The sequence below is a fragment of the Capra hircus genome, chromosome 18 (assembly GCF_001704415.2).
Source record: "Capra hircus breed San Clemente chromosome 18, ASM170441v1, whole genome shotgun sequence".
NCBI classification, from domain to species: domain Eukaryota; kingdom Metazoa; phylum Chordata; class Mammalia; order Artiodactyla; family Bovidae; genus Capra; species Capra hircus.
The window spans coordinates 51,804,802-51,828,523 of record NC_030825.1 but is presented as its reverse complement, the minus strand read 5'-3'; the positions used below and the strand labels follow the sequence as shown (position 1 = coordinate 51,828,523).

At 57.6% G+C, this 23,722-nt stretch overlaps 2 protein-coding genes across 3 annotated transcripts in view; one reads left to right on the top strand and one right to left on the bottom strand.

Annotated features, from left to right (window-relative positions):
• MEGF8 (multiple EGF like domains 8) overlaps positions 1-17,009 on the top strand; it is a 41,300-nt gene extending 24,291 nt beyond the window's left edge. The window contains exons 27-41 of the mRNA XM_018062464.1: positions 11-218; positions 735-915; positions 1,687-1,850; positions 2,486-2,630; positions 3,652-3,883; positions 5,016-5,139; positions 5,277-5,490; positions 5,644-5,858; positions 8,601-8,808; positions 9,005-9,164; positions 9,589-9,781; positions 10,460-10,630; positions 10,720-10,850; positions 11,528-11,660; positions 14,082-17,009. Coding sequence (XP_017917953.1) covers positions 11-218; positions 735-915; positions 1,687-1,850; positions 2,486-2,630; positions 3,652-3,883; positions 5,016-5,139; positions 5,277-5,490; positions 5,644-5,858; positions 8,601-8,808; positions 9,005-9,164; positions 9,589-9,781; positions 10,460-10,630; positions 10,720-10,850; positions 11,528-11,660; positions 14,082-15,350 — 3,748 coding nt within the window. The 3' untranslated portion in view covers positions 15,351-17,009. The remainder of the gene's footprint in view (positions 1-10; positions 219-734; positions 916-1,686; positions 1,851-2,485; positions 2,631-3,651; positions 3,884-5,015; positions 5,140-5,276; positions 5,491-5,643; positions 5,859-8,600; positions 8,809-9,004; positions 9,165-9,588; positions 9,782-10,459; positions 10,631-10,719; positions 10,851-11,527; positions 11,661-14,081) is intronic.
• CNFN (cornifelin) lies at positions 20,466-22,785 on the bottom strand. Of its 2 annotated transcripts, XM_018062505.1 has the most exons (5): positions 22,687-22,758; positions 21,945-22,126; positions 21,389-21,499; positions 20,808-20,944; positions 20,466-20,709 (listed from the first exon to the last, which is right to left on the bottom strand). In XM_018062505.1, the coding sequence occupies exons 2-5, from the start codon at positions 21,979-21,981 to the stop codon at positions 20,620-20,622; spliced, it is 375 nt and encodes a 124-aa protein (XP_017917994.1). In that variant the 5' UTR covers positions 21,982-22,126; positions 22,687-22,758; the 3' UTR covers positions 20,466-20,619. The 2 variants fall into 2 exon arrangements, with proteins under 2 accessions (XP_017917994.1, XP_017917995.1); XM_018062506.1 differs by lacking the exon at positions 21,945-22,126 and having other exon boundaries at positions 20,472-20,709; positions 22,687-22,785.

Sequence of the window (23,722 nt, the reverse complement as noted above, 5' to 3'; positions counted from 1 at the left end):
TTGGCCCCAGGTACTCAGTGAGTGAACGGCGGTGGACACAGATGTTGGCAGGAGCCGAGGATGGGGGCCCAGGCCCCTCCCCTCGCTCTTTCCACGCTGCTGCCTACGTGCCTGCTGGCCGTGGGGCCATGTACCTGCTGGGGGGCCTCACAGCTGGGGGCGTCTCCCGGGACTTCTGGGTCCTCAACCTCACCACCCTGCAGTGGCGGCAGGAGAAGGTGAGCATCTCAATCCCCAGGTCCCCACAGCCAGGCTCCAGCAGAGATGGCGAGAGCAGCTCCAGCCATCCTTGCCCCCAGAGGAGGATGCTTCCTCCTGGGGCCCCAGCACAAGTCCCAGAAGTTGAACTTCCTTGGCCGTCCTGGGTCACATTTAATTCCTGAGCCAGTCCCCAGCCAAGGGGATGTGACCCTCTGGGTGGCCAGGCTGGGACACAGTCCCCTTGTCGAGCTGGTACACTCAGCCCTGTGCAGCCAGGGTAAGAGCCGGGGAACAAGGGATTCCCAGAGGAACCACGGGCTATTCCCACCTGAAGAAGCGACACCAAGCAGGCAGAAATAGTGACAGGTCTGCTCACCTGCCGGGACCATGACTGGTGGGAAGGCCTGGGGTCTGACCTGTTCCCCCTTAGCGGTTCAAGGGGAGAATGGGGAGCTCTGAGCCTTGCTTCTACGCACAAAATGACCCCTGATCTCTGCCCCTCTCTCTGGTGACCTCCACCCTTCATCCCCCAGGCCCCTCAAACTGTGGAGCTGCCAGCCGTCGCTGGTCACACGCTTACTGCCCGCCGAGGCCTATCTCTGCTCCTGGTGGGTGGTTACTCCCCGGAAAATGGCTTCAACCAGCAGCTGCTTGAGTACCAGCTGGCGACTGGCACCTGGGTGTCCGGGGCTCAGAGTGGGACGCCCCCCACAGGTGGGCCTGGGGACAGGGCGCAGCCTGGGGGCTGGGCACAGCGCTTTTGACTCTTGGCCGTCCTCTCTACCCCCTCCGGTCTGTGGTCGCTGCCCCTACACCTGTTGCCTCCCTGTGTACCCCGTCACTCACCCACCTTCTCAGGATGCTGTCTTTTGAGAAGTTCAGTTTCTCTCCTTACCCCTCCCAGACTTCCTGAGAAGCTGCCCCGCCTCCTGCCTAGTAGCAGTGGGACACTTTCCCTCTCCCAGGCCCGAGAACACTGCCCCTCAGATATTTTCCTTTCTCTCCCTCTCTTCTTTCTTTCCTTCTTTGGCTACGCCAGATCTTAGTTGCAGCACGTGGGATCCTTCGATGTGGCGCACAGACTGCCCACTTGTGGCGCACAGGCTCAGTAGTTGTAGCGTGAGGGCTCTCTAGTTCCGTGGCCTGTGGGATCTTTGTTCCCCAACCAGGAATCAAGCTCTCATCCCCTGCATTACAAGGTGGATTCCTAACCACTGGACTACCAGGGAAGGCCCTCTCCTTCTGCCATTCTTTGATCACTGTCCCCAAGGTCCCTCTGATCACCCTGTCTCTCTCTTTTCCCTTTCCCAGAGTCTCCAGTGGCTGTCCTTTAGCACTGAAGGGAGAGGGAGGGGTTGAGAAAGGCTCCCAGGTCTCCGGCGTCAGGGCCTGGTAGGGTGGTGTCATGGTCATGAGAAGGGGAGCCCAGGGGGCCTTCTCAGCCCCCAGCCCTTCCCCCAGCCTCTGTGCTCACTCTCCCCCCAGGTCTCTACGGTCACTCTGCTGTGTATCACGAGGCCACCGACTCCCTCTACGTGTTTGGGGGTTTCCGCTTCCACGTGGAGCTGGCAGCCCCATCCCCTGAGCTCTACTCCCTGCACTGCCCTGACCGCACCTGGAGCCTGCTGGCCCCTTCTCAGGGAGCAAAGGTCAGGAAAAAGGGCCAGACAGATGAGTCAGGGGGGTGGTGGCGGGAGGGCCCCTCCTTTCCCAGTGCCCCAGGGAGTGGCTCAACCCTGGATTCCTACTCTGCCTCCTTTCCAGTTCCCTCCCCCAAGTCTCCCCTTCTTCTATCTGACCTGGAGGTAAGAATCATCCACCAGGAGATCAGAGGCCTGTGTTCTGACCTGGTGCTCCCACACTCTGGGTGTGCCCTGGACAGGCCCCTCCCCTTCCTGGCACCCCCAGCTATGAAGTAGGGAGCTGAGGTCTCTTGTGCTTCCACCTCCAAGGCCAAAGGCATCAGTGTGAGTGAGAGCAGGAACCTGGGTGCCTAGAGACAGCTGCATTTTCCATCCGTGAACAAGCTTCCAAGCCCTTCTTGGGGCTAGACTGCAAGGGAGATAGAAGTATGAGCCTCAGCAGGAGACCCCCCAGTCCAGCTGGCGAGGTCACACGAGAAACCAGGGGTTCATCTCAAGCCATCCAGGCTGGCTTCCTGGGGAACAACATGGGGCATGAGGGTTCTAGGGGTTCACAAAAAGGAGATGGCTCTTGGGTGCGCTGAGAGGGAGCGGAGGATGTGGGCTCTCATAGGCCACCCTGCCGCGTGTTCTCCCAACAGCCCCGGCCCCGACTCTTCCATGCCTCGGCCTTGCTAGGGGACACCATGGTGGTCCTCGGGGGACGCTCAGACCCCGATGAGTTCAGCAGCGACGTGCTGCTTTACCAGGTCAACTGCAACACCTGGCTCCTGCCTGACCTCATCGGTGAGTCCACCACCCTCCCGGGAGGCCCCGGAACAACCAGGGGGCGCTCTGGCCTGGTCTGAGACCCCCCACTCATTGGCAGTCACGTGGACCCCTTCAGACTGACAGGCAAAGCTCCCGTCCTCCACATTATCTCAACACCCACGGAAACACCTTCCTTCCTTTTTTTTTTTGTTAGGAATGTTTTAAATTCTGATTATGAAGTCGTGGTAGGTAATTTGTAAAACAGGAAAAAAAGGATCCCCCATAATCCCATTCTCTAGAGATGACTGTCATATGTGAGGGTGTTTCCTCTCAGTTCGTAGGCTGGCAAGGGGCTGTATCTTGCCTTCGTATTTCATTTGACCATCGTAAGTGACTGACTGTGTTTCTGGCTCTGTCTCCTTTTCATTTTGTTTCTCTCTCTGTCCCTCTATCTCTAGTTTTCTTTTGCTTTTAAACTATTTTTTCCACCACTCTGTTATTTATTTATTTTTTTAGGATTTAAAAAGAGTAGGTGCTCTGTGATGACCTAGATGGATGGGATGGAGGTGGGAGGGAGGTCCAAGAGGGAGGGGGTACATGTATACATATAGCTGGTTCACTTTGTTGTACAGCAGAAACTAACACAACATTGTAAAGCAGTTATATTCCAATAAAAATAAATAAATGAAAATTTAGGGGAAATTCAGGTAACGAAATTGGCCACTGTAAAATGAGTCAAGTGACGTTCAGTACCTTTGCAGTGTTGTTCACGCACCACCATGTGGTCTGGTTCCACAAAATTTGCCTCGGTTTCTATTCCGCTCTTTCTGTTCCTTTTCCTGTTGGTGGGGCTCTCTCCCTCTTTCTGTCTTGCTGTGTGTGTCTGATTGTCTTGTTCTGTTTGGCCTTGTCTATCTTCTCCCTGCCTTTTCTTGTCTGTCTCTGCTCTTCTTAGACCATCTCTCTGCCCAGCATCCCCCTCTGACTGGCTCCTGTGTGTGGATCTCTGCCTCCAGTCACCTGTTCTGTGTCTCTGAACTTTTCTGTCTTTCCCCAGGCCCAGCCTCCGTGGGACCGCCAATGGAAGAGTCTGTGGCTCACGCTGTGGCCGCGGTAGGGGGTCGCCTGTTTATCTCAGGAGGCTTTGGGGGAGTGGCCCTGGGCCGCCTGCTGGTCTTGTCCCTGCCCCCTGACCCCTGCCGCCTGCTGCCCTCGCCTGAAGCTTGTAACCAGACTGGGGCCTGTACCTGGTGCCATGGGGCCTGCCTGTCCGGGGACCAGGCCCACAGGTAACCATGGAGACTGACAGCACATGGGTGGGGGGTACTGGTGCCATCCAAAGGGGGCTCTGTGCTGGGCCAGGCTTGTTGGGGAGGCCTCAGGAAGGTACTGTCTGGTCGGGACACCAGCTCCCCTGGGAGAAGGGCCAGCTCATCACAGACGGGGCAGGCATGAGGAGTGCCTGAGTGGGGAGCCCTGTTTGTGGACTGGGGCAGCTGAGTCTGAACTGGGCCCCAAATGACCAGCTTGGGGTCATTTAGACCACAAAGATTTGGAAGTAGGGCTGTGTCTAGTGGCTTTTAGAAACACCTGAGTTGGGGAAGACTGAGACTGGAGAGGTGGGTGGGTCTGCTCAGAGAGGGCTCCAGGGCCCAGCCGCCCTGGGCTGCGTCCAGCTCCGGAGACTCCTCGTCTGTAGTTTGGGAATCCATGCATCTATCTTGGGAGGCTGAAAGTACTTTGCTGGGTTTAGCACAAATTGTACTGGCCGCAGTTACCCTTTGCTGACATGAGGCTACTAATGGGCTTTGTTTTGTCCCATTACATGTGTCACCGTGTTTACTACAGGCTATTATAGGGTCTGATTTTTAGGCGTGCTCCCCCAGACTCTGCTTGGGGTGTTACATAACAGTGGGTACACCCACTGCTTTTCTAAAACCTAGAAAATTCTGAAACGTGTATTCCTTCAAGGATTTTGAGTCAGGGATTGTGAGCCTCCACGTGGGTGATGGGGAATCACTGAAGGGGTGACCAGGAGAGGGCAGGGGTGGACTCATGGAGGAGGGGATGGGGAGGGGAGGCTGCAGGTGGAGGCCTGAGAGGAGGAGCCTTGACCTGGGCAGGGGGCTGCAGGGGTTGGGGAGGAGGAGGTGGTCAGGGAAGAAGTTAGGAGGCAGAGGCCTCCATGGGCGGAGTGCCAGGAGGACATGGGGTGTTGTCCAGTGTCTCTGGGATGACAGGTGGCCGCGGGACCGTCACCAAGTGAGCTCAGGAGGGGCCAGTCTGGGAGGCCTGTGCTGAGACTGGGATGGACTTGCGGGGCCTGCAGACCAGAGTCCAGGAGGCACCAGGGAGGGGCGCTGGGTACGGGGAGGATGGAGCCTGGCTGAGCATGATGGGCCAGGCCTCCCGCCTCCCCAGGCTGGGCTGTGGCGGCGCCCCCTGCTCCCCTATGCCCCGCTCCCCTGAGGAATGTCGACGTCTGCGGACCTGCAGCGAGTGCCTGGCCCGCCATCCCCGGACCCTGCAGCCTGGAGATGGAGAGGTGAGTGATGGGGCAGGGGGGTTGGGGAACGTGTTTCAGGCACCACGGGGCTCTTCACCTGGATCAGGTGGCAGCAGCTGAGACCGGGGGGGTGCTGGGGGCCCTGACGACCCCGCTGAGCCGGTGCCCCCCCCCAGGCCGCTGCCCCCCGCTGTAAGTGGTGCACCAACTGCCCCGAGGGCGCCTGCATCGGGCGCAATGGGTCCTGCACCTCAGAGAACGACTGCCGCATCAACCAGCGCGAGGTCTTCTGGGCCGGGAACTGCTCTGAGGCCGTGTGCGGGGCGGCCGACTGCGCGCAGTGCACCAGGGAGGGCAAGTGCATGTGGACGCGGCAGTTCAAGAGGACGGGTGAGTGCCAGGCCTGCTCCCCGAGAGGAGGGTCCCGGGGCCTGGATCCTGCTCCAGGGACGCCAGGGGCTCAGCGGCCTGGTCTGAGGGGGGAGGTGGGAGTGGGCAAGGGACCTGGACCCACTTCTTAATCCCTGCACCCCCCAACCTCAGGGGAGACCCGCCGCATCCTTTCGGTGCAGCCCACCTACGACTGGACGTGCTTCAGCCACTCGCTGCTGAATGTGTCCCCGATGCCGGTGGAGTCATCACCCCCGCTGCCCTGCCCCACACCCTGTCACCTCCTGCCCAACTGCACCTCCTGCCTGGACTCCAAGGGTGCTGACGGGGGCTGGCAGCACTGCGTCTGGAGCAGCAGCCTCCAGCAGGTACCACACCCGGCCGGGGGTGCGGGTGGGCCTCCCCTCCCCACCACATTCACCTTTCTCACCACCACCGCCTCTGCCCCAGTCCTCCTCTGCTTAGGTTTGCTCCCGCCATCACCCTTCCTCTTCCTTCCCACTTTCTGTCCTCACATCTCTTTCCTCCTTGTCTTGTTCTTTTTTGGCCACGCCACGGGGCTTGTGGGGTCTTAGTTCCCCAACCAGGGACTGAACTTGTGCCCACAGCAGTGAAAGCGCAGAGTCCTAACCACTGGACCACCAGGGAAGTCCCTGAATCTCATTGTTCAAGTGTTTTTAGAGACCTCAGTCTCTGCCCTAAACCCTGGTGACTGGTAACTCCCCTAAGTCACCCCGTTAACATAAACTTAGGTGTAAAGGGGTTCCTTGTGAATAACAAAGGATGTCCCATCACTCAGGAACCCCTGTGCATTTTAGTAGCTCAGTACCAGGAACCCAGGACAAAGACCAAATATATTTGGCGTCATACCACTCCATCCCATAGGAGGGTCGTCCACATTAGATGGGAGAATTATTTAGAGCCTGGAGCAGTGCCTGCTGTTCAGTAGAAACTCAGTAATACCACCCCCCGACGCCCACCCCCGGGAAGATCTCCTTTCTCAACTCTCTGTGCCACACAGAGAGGGTCAGTACAGTGGCTGGGGGTGGGGGTTGCTCCCTGTGGGGGCGCTCAGTGTGGCTGCAAGGGCAGAGGCCCCCTGCGGTGGCTCCTCAAACAAGCAGAGGCCTCTCTCATCCTCAAGCCTGGGCTCCTTCTGGTGATACAAGGTCTCCCTAAGTATTTTTGAGGTTGGTATTATTTGTCTTTACTGGGATTCCAGGGACTGGAAGACAACACCAGAGAGCCTGCAGGCAGCTGAGGAGCTGGGAGGCGGGAGGGAGTGGTGGGGCGGCTGAGTGGATAGCACTGAGCTGAAGCTGCGTGGGAATGTCAGAGGGCCGCTGCCACATCTGACTTCTGGGAGAAGCAGTTGAAAACTAAAGTGTGTTGGCTCAGGGTTTTTTTAAAAGACATAGGTCAAGGGGACTTCCCTGGTGATCCAGTGGTTGAGACTTCACCTTCCAGTGCTGGGCTGTGAGTTTGATCCCTAGTAGGGAACTAACATCCCACATGCCTTGTGGCCAAAAAAAACCCCCAAAACTAAAAACATAAAAAAATACTGCTGCCCATCCCCCCACAACAGATCAAATGTAACAGGTGTGCAGACAAGACCTGTTGTGCTGTGGCTCAAGGGCAGCCATGTTGTAACTGTCAGACTTTGTTCTGAATGACTTTGGCCTTAGAGCCTGGGGCAGGCAACAGGGTGCTGTCTTCCCCACTGACTGGCTGGCTTCTTCCTTCCCTCCCTTTCTCCTTTCACTAAATTCATCACCAAGCACCTTCCTTGTGTCGGGCACCTTGCCAGGCAGTGGGCATAGGTCAGCAGACAAGCTGGGACCCTGCGTCTCTTCCAGGAAACGCAGTTAATGGTGTTGGGCAGCATCGCATTGGGCCACTACAGTGGTCCCAGAAGAGAACACTTGGCTGACTGGAGCCTTGGGCTTCTCTCGGCCCCCTTCCCGATGGCCCTGCTGTCTGTCAAGGGGGCACTAATTTTAAATCTGTAAGCCTGACCTGGAGGAGAATTTGGCTCCGGCTGTTCAGCCAGGCTCAGCTCATCACCGGCATAGCCCGCAGTGGGTTCAGAGCTCCGGCCGCAGCAATCAGGGTTTTCTATTTCAGGATTGCACAATTGCTTTGTTTCTTCCTGAGTGCATCCAGACAGACAGCCTAGACTAATCCCTTTCCCCTTGTACTTTACTTAAGGCCAGAGCTGTAAATAAAATGCTGTCATACAGTGAGGTAAGTTCCTGACCTCACTGCATACCCTGTCTGAGTGCCTGGACACAATAAGTGATGGTGCGTGAGCTGCACTGCAGCGCCTGACCACAGACCCCAAATCCTCCCAGCCAAGGGCAGGAGGATCCTGTTGCCCCAACGGCTGGGCCCACGTTCTTTTTTTTTTTTTTTTTAATTAAAAAAAGTGTTTTGTTTTTTTTTTTGGCCACTCTGTGCCTCATGAGGGATCTTAGTTCCCCAACCAGAGACTGAACCTGCAACCCCTGCAGAGGAAGTTCAAGGTCCTAACCACTGGACCACCAGGGAAGCCTCTTCCATGTTCTTTCTAAGAGACTGTGGCTGGCATCCCCCTCCTGAATCTTGTTTCTGTGTCCACCTGGGACCATTGCCTTTCCTTGATTGTAAGAAACGGCTGTATCCCAAGCCAGGTGGTAGAGAGGGCTCACTACACCAACACAGTGGCGCCTCTGGTAAGGCGGGTGGGAAGTGCAGCCAGGCACTGGAGACGGAGCCCGGAAGGCTGCCTCTCTTGTCTTTAGTGTGTGTGGGTCTCATCTCTGCTGCCTTCTGCCTCTGCTCTTTCCTCGCCCCTCCCCATTCTCTCTCTGCTGTCACATTTTTATCCAAACGGCCCGGCCAGCCCTGGTCCACACAGTCTAGTTTTAAGGCTGTCCCTAGCCTGACTTCCAGTCTGAACTTCCAGTTACAAAGGCTGAGAAGGAGGATGCTGTGGCCCCAGGTGATGTCCGTTTTGGCCCACCTGGTTGTGGCCAGCAGGGGTGAGATCTCCAAGAAGAGGGTGCGGCCCAGGGAGCTTCCCAGGACACGTGTGTCTGATGCCCCTCCTCTGCCATTTCCGCTCCCCGCAGTGTCTGAGCCCCTCCTACCTGCCCCTGCGGTGTATGGCCGGAGGCTGTGGGCGGCTGCTCCGCGGACCCGAGAGCTGCTCCCTGGGCTGTGCTCAGGCAACCCAGTGCGCCCTCTGCTTGCGGCGCCCCCACTGTGGCTGGTGTACCTGGGGGGCCCAGGATGGGGGCGGCCGCTGCCTGGAGGGTGGACTCAGTGGCCCCCGTGACGGTGAGACAGACGGCTTTGGGGATGGGGTGAGGAGGGCCGGCGCCTGTCTGGGTTCCGATATGGGGGTTGGTGTGGAGAATGAACTTGTGGGCCCTCATAGGTGGTGTTCAGGGAAAGTGGGAGCAAGGGCCAGGGTGGCTGGGTGGGAGGTACAGAGGCTCTTGCCTCCCAGCAAAGCCTGGTATCCTCGTATCAGGGCTGACATGTGGGCGACCTGGGGCCTCTTGGGCCTTTCTTTCCTGCCCCCCGGAGGACGAATGTGCCAACGGGCACCATGACTGCAATGAGACCCAGAACTGCCACGACCGGCCCCACGGTTACGAGTGCAGCTGCAAGGCAGGCTACACCATGGACAAGTGAGGCTCCGGCTGGACCAGGGCTCTGGTGGGGTTGAGGGGAGCAGGCCAGACTGACCGTGGAGTGGGAGAGCCTGTGAGGAGCAGTTAAGGATGGGGCATGGACCCAAGCAGGATGCAAGGAAACACAGTCCAAGGTGTGGAGGAGGGCATGAGGTAGGCACTCGGTCCAGGGAGGGCAGGCTGGTACGTTGGTTTGAGAGGGTGCCCTGGAATGGGGGGCCATCGCTCCCGCAGGAGGTTCTGGGCTGGACCCTGGAGCAGGGCAGTGATGGAACAGACCTGGGGCAGGGTGGACTAGTGGAGAAGAGGGTGGGTGGTTGGGGTGGGCTCTGAGAAGCTGTGAGGACCCTGACGCCAGCCAGGTCTGCCCTGGGGAGGGGTCGGCTGCTGCCCTGCCCTGACCCCCACCCCCTCCCCGCAGCGTGACGGGGCTGTGCCGCCCGGTGTGCGCCCAGGGTTGTGTGAATGGCTCATGTGTGGAGCCCGACCACTGCCGCTGCCACTTCGGCTTCGTTGGCCGCAACTGCTCCACGGAGTGTCGCTGCAACCGTCACAGCGACTGCGCCGGCGTGGGGGCCCGCGACCACTGCCTGCTCTGCCACAACCACACCAAGGTGGCCGTCCGGGACCTCCAGGCCTGCCCCCGGGCCCTGCTGGCCTTCCGCCTGCGCTCAGGCATCTTGAGCCTCGTCCCAAGCCCCTGTCAGCTAGACGCAGGGAGGAGATGGCATAGCCCTATCTCAGGGGGGATGAAAGGACCGTGGGGACACCTTCTGGGGCTGTGTCACAGTGGGGTGCCTGGGAATAGTGTGACAGTTAGTGCTGGGCCAGGGAGGGTGAGCACGTGGAACAGCATTTAGGATCAGGTAGGGAATGGCTTTCTGAGCTCAACACCCCGGACTGAAGGGGACTGAAACCCCGTCACTGGAGGTGTGCAAATGAAGGTGGAGGGCCAAACGGTAGAGGGGCTGGGGTGGCCCGAGCCAAATGCCGGAGCCACTGTTGCCTTCCCATGGTGCTCTCAGGAAGTGGAAAGTGTTAGTTGCTCAGTTGTGTCCAACTCTCTGCGACCCTGTGGACTGTTGCCTGCCAAGCTCCTCTGTCCATGGAATATTGGAGTGGGTAGCCACTCTCTTCTCCAGGCCAGGGATCAAACCCGGGTCTCCTGCATTGCAGGCAGGTTCTCTACTGTCTGAGCCACCAGGGAAGCTGGGTGCTGTCAGAACCTCCCCCCACTCTCACACCCACTAGGACCCTTCACTGCCTCTGACCACTCTGTCCCTGGTTTCCAGGGCAGCCACTGTGAGCAGTGCCTCCCACTGTTTGTGGGTTCAGCCGTGGGGGGAGGGACCTGCCGGCCCTGCCACGCCTTTTGTCGCGGCAACAGCCACGTCTGCGTCTCCAGGAAGGAGCTTGAGATAGCCAGAAGGGAGCCGGAGAAGTACTCGCTGGATCCAGATGAGGTGAAAGAGGCTGGGGTCCTGAGCTCCTGGGTCTGAAGGAGGGGTCTGGTCCGTGTTGGTTGGCGATCGCCCTGTCCTCCCTTGGCCAGATTGAACAGTGGGTGACAGAGGGTCCCAGTGAAGATGAGGCTGTGTGTGTGCACTGCCAGAATAACAGCTACGGGGATAAGTGTGAGAGCTGCCTCCACGGCTACTTTCTCCTCGACGGGAAATGCACCAAGTAAGTGGAGGCGGGCCAGGGACCTCCGCCTTGCCCAATAGGAGCAGCTCTGAGAGCCTGAGTCCTCTCCCCAGTCCTCAGCCCTCAGGCAAGGATGGGGTCCCCTGATGCCAGGGTTGGGGGCAATAGATAGACTCAGGTGGGAGACCTTCCACCTCAGAGGCTGGTACTGAAATGCAGGCTGCTAAGCAGCCCTGGTGGAGACTGTTAGGCAGAGACTGCCCTGGGATGCCTCTGGTGGGCCAGTGGTTAAGAATCTACCTTCCGATGCAGGGGACGTGGGTTCCATCCCTGGTCCAAGAACTAAGATCCCACATGCTGGGGAGCAACTAAGCCTGTGCACTGCAACTTGAGAGCCCACATGCCACAATGAAGACCCAGCGCAGCCAAAAATTAAAAAACATTTTTAATTTAAAAATAAGAAAAAATAGAGAGGACCCTGAGGGAGACGCCTCACGCCAGTCTCCCCATTCCATCCCCTTCCTTCTGACCCTGGAGTCCGTCCAACCTAGGTTCTAATCCTGACTCAGCCACCGAACAGCTCTGTGGCCTTGGGGTAAACGGCTTGACTGCTGTGAGCCTCAGCTTCCTCTTCTGGCCTCACGGATTGCAGCATCCAGCCTGGCCCCTGTAGGTCATGGGAGCTCTATAACCCGCATCTTCTTCCCTCTCTTCAGATGCCAATGTAATGGCCACGCGGACACGTGTAATGAGCAGGATGGGACAGGCTGCCCATGTCAGAACAACACAGAGACGGGCACGTGCCAGGGCAGCTCCCCCAGTGACCGCCGAGACTGCTACAAATACCAGGTACGGCTGGAGATGCAAGTTACAGGTCAAGGGCACCAAGCCCAGAAGAGGTCCGAGCTGGGATGAGGCAGCCTGGCTCAGGCAGGACTGACAATATAGTTCTGGTATATGTGGTCCTGGGGATCAAGGTCAGCTTGATAAACTGATCCCTACGGAGAAGGCAATGGCACCCCACTCCAGTACCCTTGCCTGGAAAATCCCATGGACAGAGGAGCCTGGTGGGCTGTAGTCCATGGGGTCGCTAAGAGTCAGACACGACTAAGCGACTTCACTTTCACTTTTCACTTTCATGCATTGGAGAAGGAAATGGCAACCCACTCCAGTGATCCTGCCTGGAGAATCCCAGGGACAGGGGAGCCTTGTGGGCTGCCGTCTATGGGGTTGCACAGAGTCGGACATGACTGAAGCGACTTAGCAGCAGCAGTCAGTGTCAGGCCCTCAGTGTGATACTGGGAACCCAGAAATGAGCCTCCTGGGGGGCTTTCAGGGTGGTAAGGAGACAGGCTCCATTACAGGTAGTCACAACTTAAAGATGGCAAATGCTGGAAAACTCCTATCATAGTAGCTGAGCAAGAAACAAAATGTGGCTCTCAAAACTGAGTTCTGGAGTCTGCCTTCAGGACTGGCCAGATCCAGGTGCTCACACCTGGGATTGACCAGGGTCAGTCCAAGCTCCAAACCCACAGCTGTCTGACCCAGGACAGGTGTCACCCAGGACCAGTTTTGCTTTCTTGATGTTTAATCAAAAGGCCTGTTGGTCTTTGTCTGAACAGACAGCTTTGGAGATGAGTTCAGACCTTCTCCTCCAGCAGCTCTGTTTGGGGGCTCTGATAAAGCAGTTTCTTTCATTTCTAATGACAGCAGTTGTTGCTGTCAGTTGCTCAGTCATGTCTGACTCTTTGCCACCCCATGGACGGTAGCTCACCAGGCTCCTCTGTCCATGGGATTCTCCAGGCAAGAGTACTGGAGTAGGTTGCTATTTCCTTCTCCAGGGGATCTTCCTGATCTAGGGATCAAATCTGTGTCTCCTGCATTGGTAGGCAGATTCTTTACCACTGAGCCACCTGGGAAGCACCCAGTGATAGCAGTGGTAGTTACTATATAGGGAGTGCTTGCCACTGAGTTGGAGCTATGCCACAGATACAGTGGAGACAGCACACACATGGAAGGCTCAGGAAGGCTGTGCTGAGGCCTCAGTGAGCTGTGGGCAGAAGAGGAAGAGGCTCAGAGACCTGTCCGGGGTCAAACAGCTGCGTGGGTTTGGAGCTTGGACTGGCTCTGGTCAACCTCAGAGACTGAGTGATTTCTACTGGGCTGCAGGAATCGTGAGCTGTTACCCATCCACTCATTCATTCCGCACATATTTACTGAGCACCTAGTTACACCAGGCACTACGCAGAGGGCTGGGACACAGAAGGGAACAAAACAGGCAAAATGTTCTGTCCTTCCCTGGTGGCTCAGATGGTAGAGAATCTGCCTGCAATGCAGGAGACCTGGGTTTGATCTCTGGGTCAGGAAGATCCCCCGGAGAGGGAAATGACAACCTACTCCAGTATTCTTGCCTGGAGAACTTCACGGTCAGAGGAACCTGGTGGGCTTGAGGTCGTAAAGAGTCAAGCATGACTGAGTGACTTAATGCTTTCACTTTCTGGCAAACTCATGGAGAAGTCCAGCAATAAACAGAAAAATAAGTCAGACACCCAGGGTGTTAGTGATGAGCAGTAAGGAGGAAAATGAAGCAGAGAGGAGGGCTCGGGGGTGTGGGGGAGTGGAAATGGTAGATACAGTGGCCAAGAAAGGCCTGAGCGAGAAGGTAAGTGTCACTCAAGGTGACACTTGAGTAAAGACCCGATGGACGTGAGAACACTGGACATTCAGACTTGGGGGAGCAGGCAAGCGATCCAGGCAGAGGCTCAACCAGTACAAAGGCTCCGAGGGAGGACCTACTTGTTACAGTCAGAAATAGCAAGGCCAGCAGGCCAGGCGGGCCCACTCGTGCGGAGCCTATGATTTCAGCAGTGTTTGCTCCCCGGGTACAGAGGAAGAGTCTCCAGTTCAGCAAGGATAGGTCACTAGTCCAAGGCCACACGGCTAGGGAGGTGGTCAAGCCAGGATTCAACAGAGCTCTGCATCGCTGTGTCCCAGAGTTCCAGAAGCTTCGCCATCAGGGTGCTGTGGTTGCTGGGGTAACACCAGGAACTGCAGTGCTGGAGTGTAGGCTGCTGTTGGTGTCCACGCTGTCAGGGACGTTTGGGGGGGCGGGGTCACAGGGAAGCTGCTGGGACATGGGGACAACTAATCAGTAGATACAAAATAGAGGACCTGGTACAGTGGCAGAGGTTACTTACCAGTAGGTACAAAATACAGTCTGTTTCCTTGGAGGACTGGACGCTGAGTTGCTTCACCCTGCCCTGCCCGCAGTGTGCCAAGTGCCGAGAGTCATTCCACGGGAGCCCGCTAGGGGGCCAGCAGTGCTACCGCCTCATCTCCGTGGAGCAGGAGTACTGCCTGGACCCCACGTCCCAGACCAACTGTTTCCACGAGCCCAAGCGCCGGGCTCTGGGCCCCGGCCGCACGGTTCTTTTTGGAGTGCAGCCCAAATTCACCAATGTGGACATCCGCCTGACGCTGGACGTGACCTTTGGCGCCGTGGACCTCTATGTCTCCACCTCCTATGACACCTTTGTGGTCCGCGTGGCTCCTGACACTGGTGTCCACACCGTGCATATCCAGCCGCCACCGCCTCCCCCACCCCCCCCACCCCCTGCTGACGGTGGTCCCCGGGGACCTGGGGATCTAGGGGGACCCGGGGCTGGAGGTGGGCTGGCTACCTCAGCAGAGCCGCGAGTGCGGGAGGTCTGGCCACGGGGCCTGATCACCTACGTGACAGTGACAGAGCCGTCGGCGGTGCTGGTGGTCCGTGGCGTGAGGGACCGGCTGGTCATCACCTACCCGCACGAGCACCACACCCTGAAGTCCAGCCGCTTCTACCTGCTCCTGTTGGGTGTGGGAGACCCAAGTGGGCCCAGTGCCAACGGCTCAGCTGACTCGCAGGGCTTGCTCTTCTTCCGGCAGGACCAAGCCCACATTGACCTGTTTGTCTTCTTCTCCGTGTTCTTCTCCTGCTTCTTCCTCTTCCTCTCGCTCTGTGTGCTGCTCTGGAAGGCCAAGCAGGCCCTGGACCACCGGCAGGAACAGCGCCGGCACCTGCAGGAGATGACCAAGATGGCCAGCCGCCCCTTCGCCAAGGTCACCGTCTGCTTTCCGCCGGACCCTGCTGCCCCAGCCCCTGCCTGGAAGCCTGCCGGGCTCCCGCCACCCGCCTTCCGCCGCTCTGAGCCCTTCTTGGCACCCTTGCTGCTGACGGGGGCCGGCGGGCCCTGGGGACCTGTAGGAGGCGGCTGCTGCCCACCGGCCATCCCCACCACCACTGCCGGCCTGCGAGCCGGGCCTATCACCCTTGAGCCCACCGAGGATGGCATGGCCGGCGTGGCCACACTGCTGCTCCAACTGCCTGGTGGGCCCCACGCACCCAACGGCGCCTGCCTGGGGTCAGCGCTCGTCACACTGCGGCACCGGCTGCACGAGTACTGCGGCGGCGGCGGGGGTGCTGGGGGCAGTGGGCACGGGGCTGGTGCGGGCCGGAAGGGGCTGCTGAGCCAGGACAACCTCACCAGCATGTCCCTCTGACCCTTGGCGGGACCTTCAGCCCCAGCAGTCGAGTCCCCTTAGGGTGGCCGCCCTGGACTTGGGGCCCCTCCAACTGGGACACTGTGTTCTCGGAGACCTCCGGTTTCTTTTCCCTGGGGGGAGGGTCCCCAGACAGAGCCTTCTTTGTTCTGCGTTCAACAATTACTGATTACCTACTATGCGCCAGGCACCGTTGAAGACACTGGGCGTGAGTAGGAACCTAGACAGTCAAGGTCCCTGGTCTCGCGGGATTTTAGGTCCCAGTGCCGGGAATCAGTCTACGTGCGCATGCGCGCGCCCACGCACAAACGAGGAAAAGCATGTCTGAACCGGGCGAGCGGTGTGAGTTAGCAACGGGGTGAGGGACCTTGGGGTCGTCAGTTGTTCAGTGTGCGAAGCTCGAAGCTCGACTTTAAGAAGGAAACCCACTGTGGGAGGAGCTGTGGGGAGCGGGATCCAGGCAGAAGGAACTGCGAGGAGAGAGGCGGGAAGTGGCTGATGTTACTGAAAAGGGTCGGAAAGCTGGCCAGTGTGGCCCTGACCAGATGTGCAGAGGCGGCGGGGTCAGGGTCGAGCAGGGGGCGGATCACCCGGGGCCCATCGACCCCGAGTAGGGCTTGGGGTTTTATTCTCAGGGCATTGGGAAGCCATTGGACAGTCTTCTGAGGGAGAATGACAGGATCCGATGTATTTAAGAGGTCACTCAGCTGTGTGGAGAATAGACAAGAGATGCCGAGAGAAGCCGCAGGGGGACAGGACCTGAGATGGGCCAGGTCAGGGCAGAGGCTGTGAGAGGAGTCTGGGACAGAAGCGGGAGGTGAGTGGAAGGATGTTAGGACGGCATACATGGACATCGGAATAGGGGAGGGAACGAGGCCAGGCTGACGCCAGCTTTGTGGCCCAAACTGTGGGCCAAGGTGGGACAGACTGGGGCTGTGGGGGAAGATTAGTAGGAGTCCAGCTTTAGACCTGAGATGCCTTTCAGCGACATCTCCTCAGTCAAGTCCCACCAGGGACACAGCCACTGCCCTGAGGATCTGGGCAGAGGGGGCTGAGTGTGGGGGTTGGCCCAGTAGTGAAGGAGGGGTGCTGCTGAGAGGAGACTGGAAGTGGAGCCGCCCAGCGAGCCACAGCAAGTTGCTGGTTCTGCTACCACGAGGCTGCAGGGACAAGCTCAGGTGGTGGTCCCCGATACCCGGGCCAGTGTCACTGCACTGCCAGGGCGCATGAGGAGACAAAGCCCCTGCCTGAGATGCCGGCCTGGGTGAGGTTGTGGGGGAGGGGGATACCCAGGTTGGGAATAGAAATGACAAGTTTTCAGCCTGCAGCTCTCTTCCCAGATGACGTTGCCTTGAAGCAGCATCTGGCCTTTCCCCAGGGCCTCCCCTCACCCCAGCTGCCACCTTGGACTTCTGAGCCCTTCTGCCCCTAGGACTGCCCCGCCTCCCCCATTCCTGACCATCTTGAACTTTGGACTCCTTCTTTCCCAAGGCTCCACCACCCCCGCCCCCAGCTGTTTTTTTGACCTTGGAAAGTGGGGACCCTGTGTCTTCCTGTCTGCTGGGGGCCTTCGTCTAAGAGGCTGATCCCTGTGTGCCATCAGAGGCTGTGGGAAATTGGGGGAGCAGTAAAAGCAACAAATAAAGAGTGTGTGGAAGACCCGGTATCCAGTGCTGTCTGTAGAAGATGGGCTGGCTTGGCTCTCTGACCTGGCACCTGAGAGCTGGTTACGTCGGATAAACCTCCTTATCTTGGTGCCCCCACTCCCCAAGCCATGTGGCCAGGGCCTAACTCTTCACCATGTCTTCTGGTGGGCATGGGGGTGGTACCACTACAGAAGCTCTTGTTTCCCAGAAGGCGTGAACTGAGGGGGCCTGAGGGCAGTGAGACCTTTTACCCTTGCCCAGATCCCTATTGAGAAGAGACCCTTACTCAGCTCAGGAAGGAAAACAACCTGCCTTGGTCCCAAGTTCGGGTTTTATTCTGGCCCCTAACATTAAGAGAACTCAGGCAGCACAAAGACTGAAATGAGGCCTTGGCACAGTGAGTGTTCTCCATTTCAAGTAGATTCTCAACCCAAATGGAAAGCAGCATGGAGACTTCTATTTGCCAGTCCCCTGGGTGAGCAAGAGCCCTGTTGTGAGGGAAGGTAGGGACAGGAGACCCCATCCCTTCAGTGTGGCTGGGAGTGTTCAACAGTGTACTTGTGGGGGGCATCCCTGGTGGCTCAGTGATAAAAAATCCACCTGCCAGTGCAGGATAGCGGAGTTCGATCCCTGATCTGGGAAGATCCCACATGCCACGGAGCAACTAAGCCCAGGTGCCACAACCACTGAGCCTGTGCTCTAGCATCGGAGCCAAAACCTCTGAGGCCCGACAAGCCCGTGCTCCCCAACGAGAAGCCTTCGCCCTGCAACTAGAGAGTAACCTTGTAGCAAGGAAGACCCAGCACAGCCAAAAATAAAGAATGAAAAAAAAATTTTTTTCTGTTAACTTTCTGCAAACCCAGCCCCAAGGCGCAGGCTGGCCACCTCTGATATTTAGCCAAGAACACAGAAATGTGTTGCATCAAGGGGGCCAGTGAGCCTTCAGTGCAGCCTGTGACTATCATGATATTTTCAGACTTGATGGGCAGTTTAAGGAATTTGAGGGGATTACTCTGCCCACACACATTTTGCCTTCATGAGATGATAGTCACACCTGACCTCCAAGACGTGACTGTGAACTTACATTGCTAAGTATCAATGCTAGATGGCTCGCTTGATCTTTTCATTTTATCTTTCCAACAACCAATTGTATGAGGTAGGTACCATGTAGTCTCCATCTTGCAGATGAAAAAACATTACTTCATAGACATTATGGAGAAGGAAGTGGCAACCCACTCCAGTACTTGTGCCTGGAAAATCCCATGGACCGAGGAGCCTGGTAGGTTACAGTCCATGGGGTCCCAAAGACTCGGACACGAGTGAGTGACTTCACTTTCTTTTTCTTTGAGTGACAGCTGCCATATGAACCCAGACCTTCTGACTCTCTCACCCACGTTCCTGACCAGCAGGCTGTTCCACGTCCCAAGGAAGGATGGCATTACTCAGCACAGATTGACCTCACTGAAAGCTATCTCAGCGCAGAGCAGACACCAGGAGTCGGTGTTCAAAATGGCCAATTTGTGCTCAGGATAAGGCAGAATTGCCCAACTGGGGAAGCTAGGTAGCATTGGGACATGCTGCCTCAGGGAGTCTGGAGCCCATGGTCACGCATAACCAGAAAGGAGCTGAGGTTCTTCCAGACTCCTACATGTTGTGCTCAGACCCTTTGGTAAGGCCTCTGCCTAACACTCACGCTGTGACTTTGCCTTCCTAAGAAGAATATTTGCTCTTGGACTGGATTTTTCCTCTGGGACAGAGCTAGCCTCCCTCCAACCCCTGTCACTGCTATATAGATGTCCCTGTACAGATGCCCCATGGCGTGTGTTCCTCCTTCCTCCATGTCAGCCCCTTGCCTGGCACCTCTCCCTAGTATCCACACACCTGAATGCAAGAGGCTCATAGTGAAGTGAGAGAAAGCCTGGACACAGGAGGCTAGGGACCTGGATTCCAGCCGTGTGTGGCCACTCACATCCTAGGGACTTCAGGAGAAATTTTACCAAGGGCCTACAGCACTCCAGCACTGTGCTCGGTGCTTGGCATGAGTTTTCATTTGATTTTTTAATTTATTTGGCGGTGCTGGGTCCTAGCTGTAGCATGTGGGATCTTTAGTTGTGGCATGTGGGATCTAGTTCCCCAACCAGGGATCAAACATGGGCCCCCTACACTGGACGTGCGGAGTCTTGGCCACTGGACCACCAGGGAAGTCCCAGGGAGGCCTCGCTCTTAAGATGACGTGAGCAGCAGTGAAGGAATCAGCCATAAGGACATCTGAGGAAAGACCTCTGAGTTGTGGGAAGAGCCAGAGCAAAGATCCTAACGTGGGAGCGTGCCTAACATTTCAGAGAAACAACAAAGAGCCTCCTGTGGAATAAAGAGAATAAAGAGGGAAGGTCACAGGGGGAAAAAGAGGCAGATTGTGCAGGTCCTTGAGTTGCTGTGGGGACGCTTTCTTTTCTTTTTTTTTTTTTTAATACTTATTTTTATCTGTGTCATACCTTAGCTGTATCTTGTTGTGGCTCACAGGCTTATTGCTCTCTAGCATGTGTGATCTTAGTTCCCTGGCCAATGCTTGAACTCATTTCCCTTGCATTGGAAGGCAGATTCTTAACCACTGGACCACCAGGGAAGTCCCCAAACTCTGGCTTTTTCCTCCATGCAGAAGGTGCCATCAGAGGGTTCTGAGCCCAGGAGACATGTGATCTACTTCCACACGTGTCCACAGGGCTCCTCTGTGGGGGAGAAACTAAAAACGAGCTGGAGGTAAGGCAGGAAGCTCAGTGGCGGAGCCACTGTGGTTGGAACAAGTCTTGCAGTAGAGTGGGGAGAAGGGAGACTCTGGATATGTTCTGAAAGTAGAACCACCAGAATTTGTGGGGGCAAGAGGCTCAGAAAGTTTTATTAATTTACTAAGATAACACAGCTAGGAAGTGGCAAGAGTCACTGGACAGGTCTGTCCAGTGTTGAAACCTGAACAGTTTCTAATCTGCTAGTTGCTTTTGCAATAGAGGGTGGATTGAATCAGATGATCCTTGAGTGTTCCTTTCAGCTCTAGAATTTTAAACCTGACAGTTCTGTGCTTTGAAGACAGAGCCCTCAAGTCTGTTAGCACTGTATGTAGACCAAGAGTCCACAGGCAATGACTGAGCAAGGGGACTCTTCTAAATTTGTTCTTTGAAGGGTTAGTGCCTGCATGGTTCCCAGACAGCCTTTCGGGGTTTGCTTCTTTTCAGGCTCGGGTCAGAGCTTTAGGCTGGCAGCTAAGGAGTTAGTGGTTTTACTTTGTTAGCGAGGACTCCCTGACTTAGTGAGGGAAGAGACTTGCCAACGACGTACACAGCAGATGCAGGTCAAGCATCTTCCTCTGGAACTCCCTCCACACCTAGGCATCTCCCTTGTGTCCCCGCCTCCCCCATCGAACCTCCTTCTCCACCCAGATTCCTTCCTTGGGAGAAAAAGGATGTAGGCGGAGTTGGTTTTCAGGTTTTTATTGTGGTCGCATTTTTGGTGAGGGATGGGGTGGAGGGGCAGGCCTTCCCAGGAGAGGGCAGAGGAGGGCAGGCGTCACGGTGGGGAAAAGGAGAAGGGTGGGGGCGGGGGGCAAGGAGAAGGTGGGGGAAACTTGTTTACTCTCGGATCTTCAGTTCCCGCGCCATCTGACAGAGGGCGCAGGGCAAACAAAAGGTGAGGGCCGCCCAGTCCTTCCCGACGGAGCCCTGGAGGGTGGGAGAGAAGGGTTAGCAGCCCTAACCTGGCACCCGAGGAGGCCAGCCCCCCAGCCCTCGGCTCCCACGCGTCCCGGGCGCGCACGCACCTGGATGCGGTAGCGCTCGCGCAGGCCGGTGCGCAGGGAGTGCAGGCCTCCGGGCAGGTAGGGCGTGCAGCAGCACTCGCCGAAGTCGTCGGAGATGCGGCAGGCGAGGCACAGGGGGGCGAAGGTGCCGCACAGACCTGGAGCGCACGCAGGGCGCTAAGGGCGGGGCCCACCGGCTGCCTCCGGGCGGCTCCGCCTCGGAGAGGGGCGAGGCGGGGTCCGCGGGGCGCCGGGTGAGGGTCCCAGAGGCTACTGAGTGTTGGAAGAAGTGAAAGTCCCAGAGGAAATTAGGGGCCCGAAGAGTAAGGGTTTCTAGAGCGGGAAAGAGGGTTTAAAGAAGGAGTTGGAGCCACAAGGAAAACAGTCGAGGGTGCAAGGGGGACGAGGAGGGTCCCCGTGAGAGTTGGAAGGTGTGGTGAAGCCAGGATCCTAGGGAGTATCGGGCGTCGGAGAAAGGCGGGAGGGTTAGAGACCGGGAATTCAAGGCCCACGGAAGGGACCGGGGAGTGGGGTGAGGAGGGTGACCCTCCTTCCCCTCCCGCTCCTTCCCAGGTCTGGAGAGGGAGCGACAGGGCACTCACAGACGGGCATGTCGTTGCAGCAGTCCGTGAGGCCGGTGTGCCAGTCACTGAGCTGGGTCTGGTAGCAGGTGCTGGCGCTTTGGGGCTGACTGGTCACTGGGTAGGACATGGCTGCAGAGGGAGGCGGCGGGGGTCAGCGGGCAGCCTCGCAGCACCTCCCCGGCCCTGGCACCTCTGCCGCCCCTCCCTCTGCCGGGCAGTCCGGGCAAGGCCACCAGGCCGCCCATCGAGGGGACACCACTGCGTCTTCCCAGTCCCTGCCGCCACTTCTGGGCATCGCCACCCCCGTTCTGTCCCCGGAGTTGCTGCATGTCTGGTTCAGCTGGGGGTAAAGGGGGCATCCTGCAGGTCTAGGGGAGGTTGGCGCCACATGTGGGCGGGGCCGAGACGTGCCGCCGCCTCCTCCAGGTCTGGGCTTGGGGTGCTGGGTTCCCGCGTTTCAGGGCTTCTGGGGTGCAAGCAGGCGCCGTCTGTCTTCGAAGCCAGAGTGCCCAGGGGAAGGAAGTGGCCATGTTCCAGGGACTGGAAGGTTTGAGGGTCCATCCAGCGATCCCACCTTTGCCTTTCACGTTGTCGTGCATCTCAAACTGCATCTTGCTGGCTCTGAGGAGGTGGCGTTGGGGATGGCAGAGGTGGCGGCGGTGACAGCGTCAGAGTCTGCCCAGGGGGTGCTGGATACTGAGGGAGGTCAGGGCAAGGGGTGGGGCACTGGGGGCTGAGTTCTCAGGGGTAAGGATGCTGGGGAGAAAGAGGCCAAGTCAGCTTGCCTGCTAGGAAAGAATGGGACAGGGATGTATGGGGTTGGGGGCGAGAAACTCGCCCATCTCTGTACAGCTGCCCGACAGACCCCAGAGGACCCTCTTATACCAAAGGCAGTGCTGGAGAGAACGACCAAGAGACAGGCAGAGTCAGAGACAAGGGCAGAGAGAGATCGGAGCTGGGTGCCTATAGAGATGCTGCCGGTAGCACTCACACCTGCCCAGTACCTTTTTTTTCTGCAAGCCCATTTCACAGACAGAACACTGAGGCTCAGGGAGCTGAAGAAAAACACCTCATACCTGATGGCCCAGCCAAGAGGGTTAGCAGAGGGGGAACCAGGCCCCAGAACTTCCAAATTCAACCCAGTGTCAACAGGTTGAGAAGGGGGGCGGTCACAGGGGGCATGAGGAAGACAGGGATGTCCAGAGAGGTAAGCAGTCAGAGGAATGTAAGGAGACAGATGTGGAGTCGGTTGGAGGAAGAACAGAGCAGAGGTGCCAGCCTCTGAGCAGAGAGCTGTGCAGGGCGGATGCCCCTACCTGCAGGACTGCTGCGCGATGGTGGAGACAGAGGTATGGGTGACGCCTGGGCGCCGAGTGGCTTATAAATGGGCGGGCTGTGTGGTGCTGGGCGGGGCTCTGACAAAGATGCCCAGGGAGCCAAGCCGGTCTGGCTGACCCTCTTCTCCCCACTGGGACTTCCCCTCCCTTCCTCTCCATCCCTCATCCCAATTCTGCTCAGCCTCAGAGGATCTAGGAAATAGTGGGGGAGGGGGCCCAAGGGTGAGGAGCTGGGAGTAGAGGTCTAAAGCCAAGGAAGGCAGCAGAAAGACAGAGAGATGGAGACAGAGGGCAGAGGGGGAGGTGCACGGGGCACAGCTGTCCAGAGACCAAAGAGAAGGAGAGACAGAGAGACGGGGAGGGACTGGGAGGCAGAGAAGGAGAGGACCAGAGGGGAGAGAGAGACAAGGAGATTCAGAGAGATGGAGAGAGACAAGAAGACAGAGAGAGATGCTGAGACAGTGGGGCACAGACATCTGGGGAGAAGTAACAAGAAAGGGGAAGCCAGAGATTCAGAAAAGAGAAAACAAGTCAGGTGAGTGGGGGTGCCAGCCACTGGCCGACCCACGACCCACAGCTTCGGGGGAAGGGAAAGGGCGAGAAGAGAAAGACCGGTCGGTGCTCCCACCACCCTTAGTGAGGCCCCAACTTCCCTGGGAGTGGGGGCTTCGGGTCCTCCCATTCAGGCCCACCAGGCACATGGGGGGGCAGTGTGTTTGGGGGGTTGACCCATGCTGGAACCAAAGTAAATAAACACGCCTCACCCAACTCCAACTTGGGAAGGGAGGACGCTGGGAACTGAGAAACCTGTGGTTCCTGAAGGAAGATGTGGTCCAGGATGCTTGAGTCCAAACAGAGCAGAGCACTGGGGGCCAGGACTCCTGGGTTTGAGGGCAGAAGGGGCTGGGAGTCCAGACTCTCAGGTCTAAGCTAGACTGTGTCCCTGAGTCAGGTAGGGGTCCTGGGATACCCAGACTGATGGCTTCCTGGGAAATGAAAGAGCTGGGGGCCTGGA